We start from the raw sequence: 903 nt of genomic DNA on the forward strand, positions 1-903 counted from the left end.
TTGCGTGTTTTTCCATCCAAAATTTTTCATTTTGAAACACCTACTTTTTAACGGCAAACTTTATTTTTTTTAATTAGCACTCTAAAATGTGTATAGTATTTTTATGTTCCATATTATAATTTTTTTCCCTTTTTATAATTTTTCAGTTATTGCCAAATGGGGAAAGGAAAAGTTTACCCCTTCAAAATTTCCCTTCATCTATTACACTAACCCCCACTAAAGGAGGTACGTCATGCATATCAAAACTGCATTCAAGTTAAAACAGTACTTTTCCAAAAAATCTTTTTGTGGCATATTGATTAGCAACTACAAAAGCTGATGTCCATAATGTTTGATAAAATACAATTGGGGAAGAAATAAACTACAAAAAAGGTTTATCTTAACGTTTTTTAAATCCATCGTGTTATGACATTAGGAGATATTTTCCCTTCCCTTTAGGGGACTGAGCATATTTGTTGGAACCATTTTGTCACATTGGGTGAAAATGAGCATCCCTTGCAACTAGTTTTTTCAGCAGTTTTAGTTAAGATGGGGAGCCAAAGGACAGATTTTTAGAGTTCACTTCAGACGAATAAGTCGAAGGTAATCTTCTATTTTATTTGATATATATGAAAGTTTTTTGTAGGGAAACAGGGTTTTAAATTCATAAAAAAGGGCCCTTGACTCACATTTACCTGGAATAGGTAAAGAAGTTTGATTCCATCTTTATCCTTTTTCGAGTCTGGAATCACTGTGCGGTCCTGATCATTCAGCAAGAGGGCCCAAGCCCTTTGGGTCCTGAAACTCTTGAACGAGACCAAGGTCCCGATTTTGAGGGCCCGTTAGGAGAAACCCCTTCAGTTAACATATTGTGGTTGGGGCAATGAAGTCACGGAGAGCTTAACAATTTGTAGTGTAGTTCAT

At 35.3% G+C, this 903-nt stretch overlaps 1 protein-coding gene across 1 annotated transcript in view; it reads right to left on the reverse strand.

The window, feature by feature from the left end:
- Nucleotides 1–411: 411 nt before the first annotated feature.
- Nucleotides 412–903, reverse strand: part of LOC119590413 (uncharacterized protein C9orf85 homolog) — a gene marked incomplete at its 5' end in the record, with an annotated part of 15,090 nt that continues 14,598 nt past the window's right edge. Inside the window, 2 exon segments of the mRNA XM_037939081.1 lie at nucleotides 412–501; nucleotides 675–785. Of these exon segments, the coding sequence (XP_037795009.1) occupies nucleotides 412–501; nucleotides 675–785 (201 nt within the window).

The sequence above is a fragment of the Penaeus monodon genome, chromosome 27 (genome assembly GCF_015228065.2).
Source record: "Penaeus monodon isolate SGIC_2016 chromosome 27, NSTDA_Pmon_1, whole genome shotgun sequence".
Taxonomy (NCBI): domain Eukaryota; kingdom Metazoa; phylum Arthropoda; class Malacostraca; order Decapoda; family Penaeidae; genus Penaeus; species Penaeus monodon.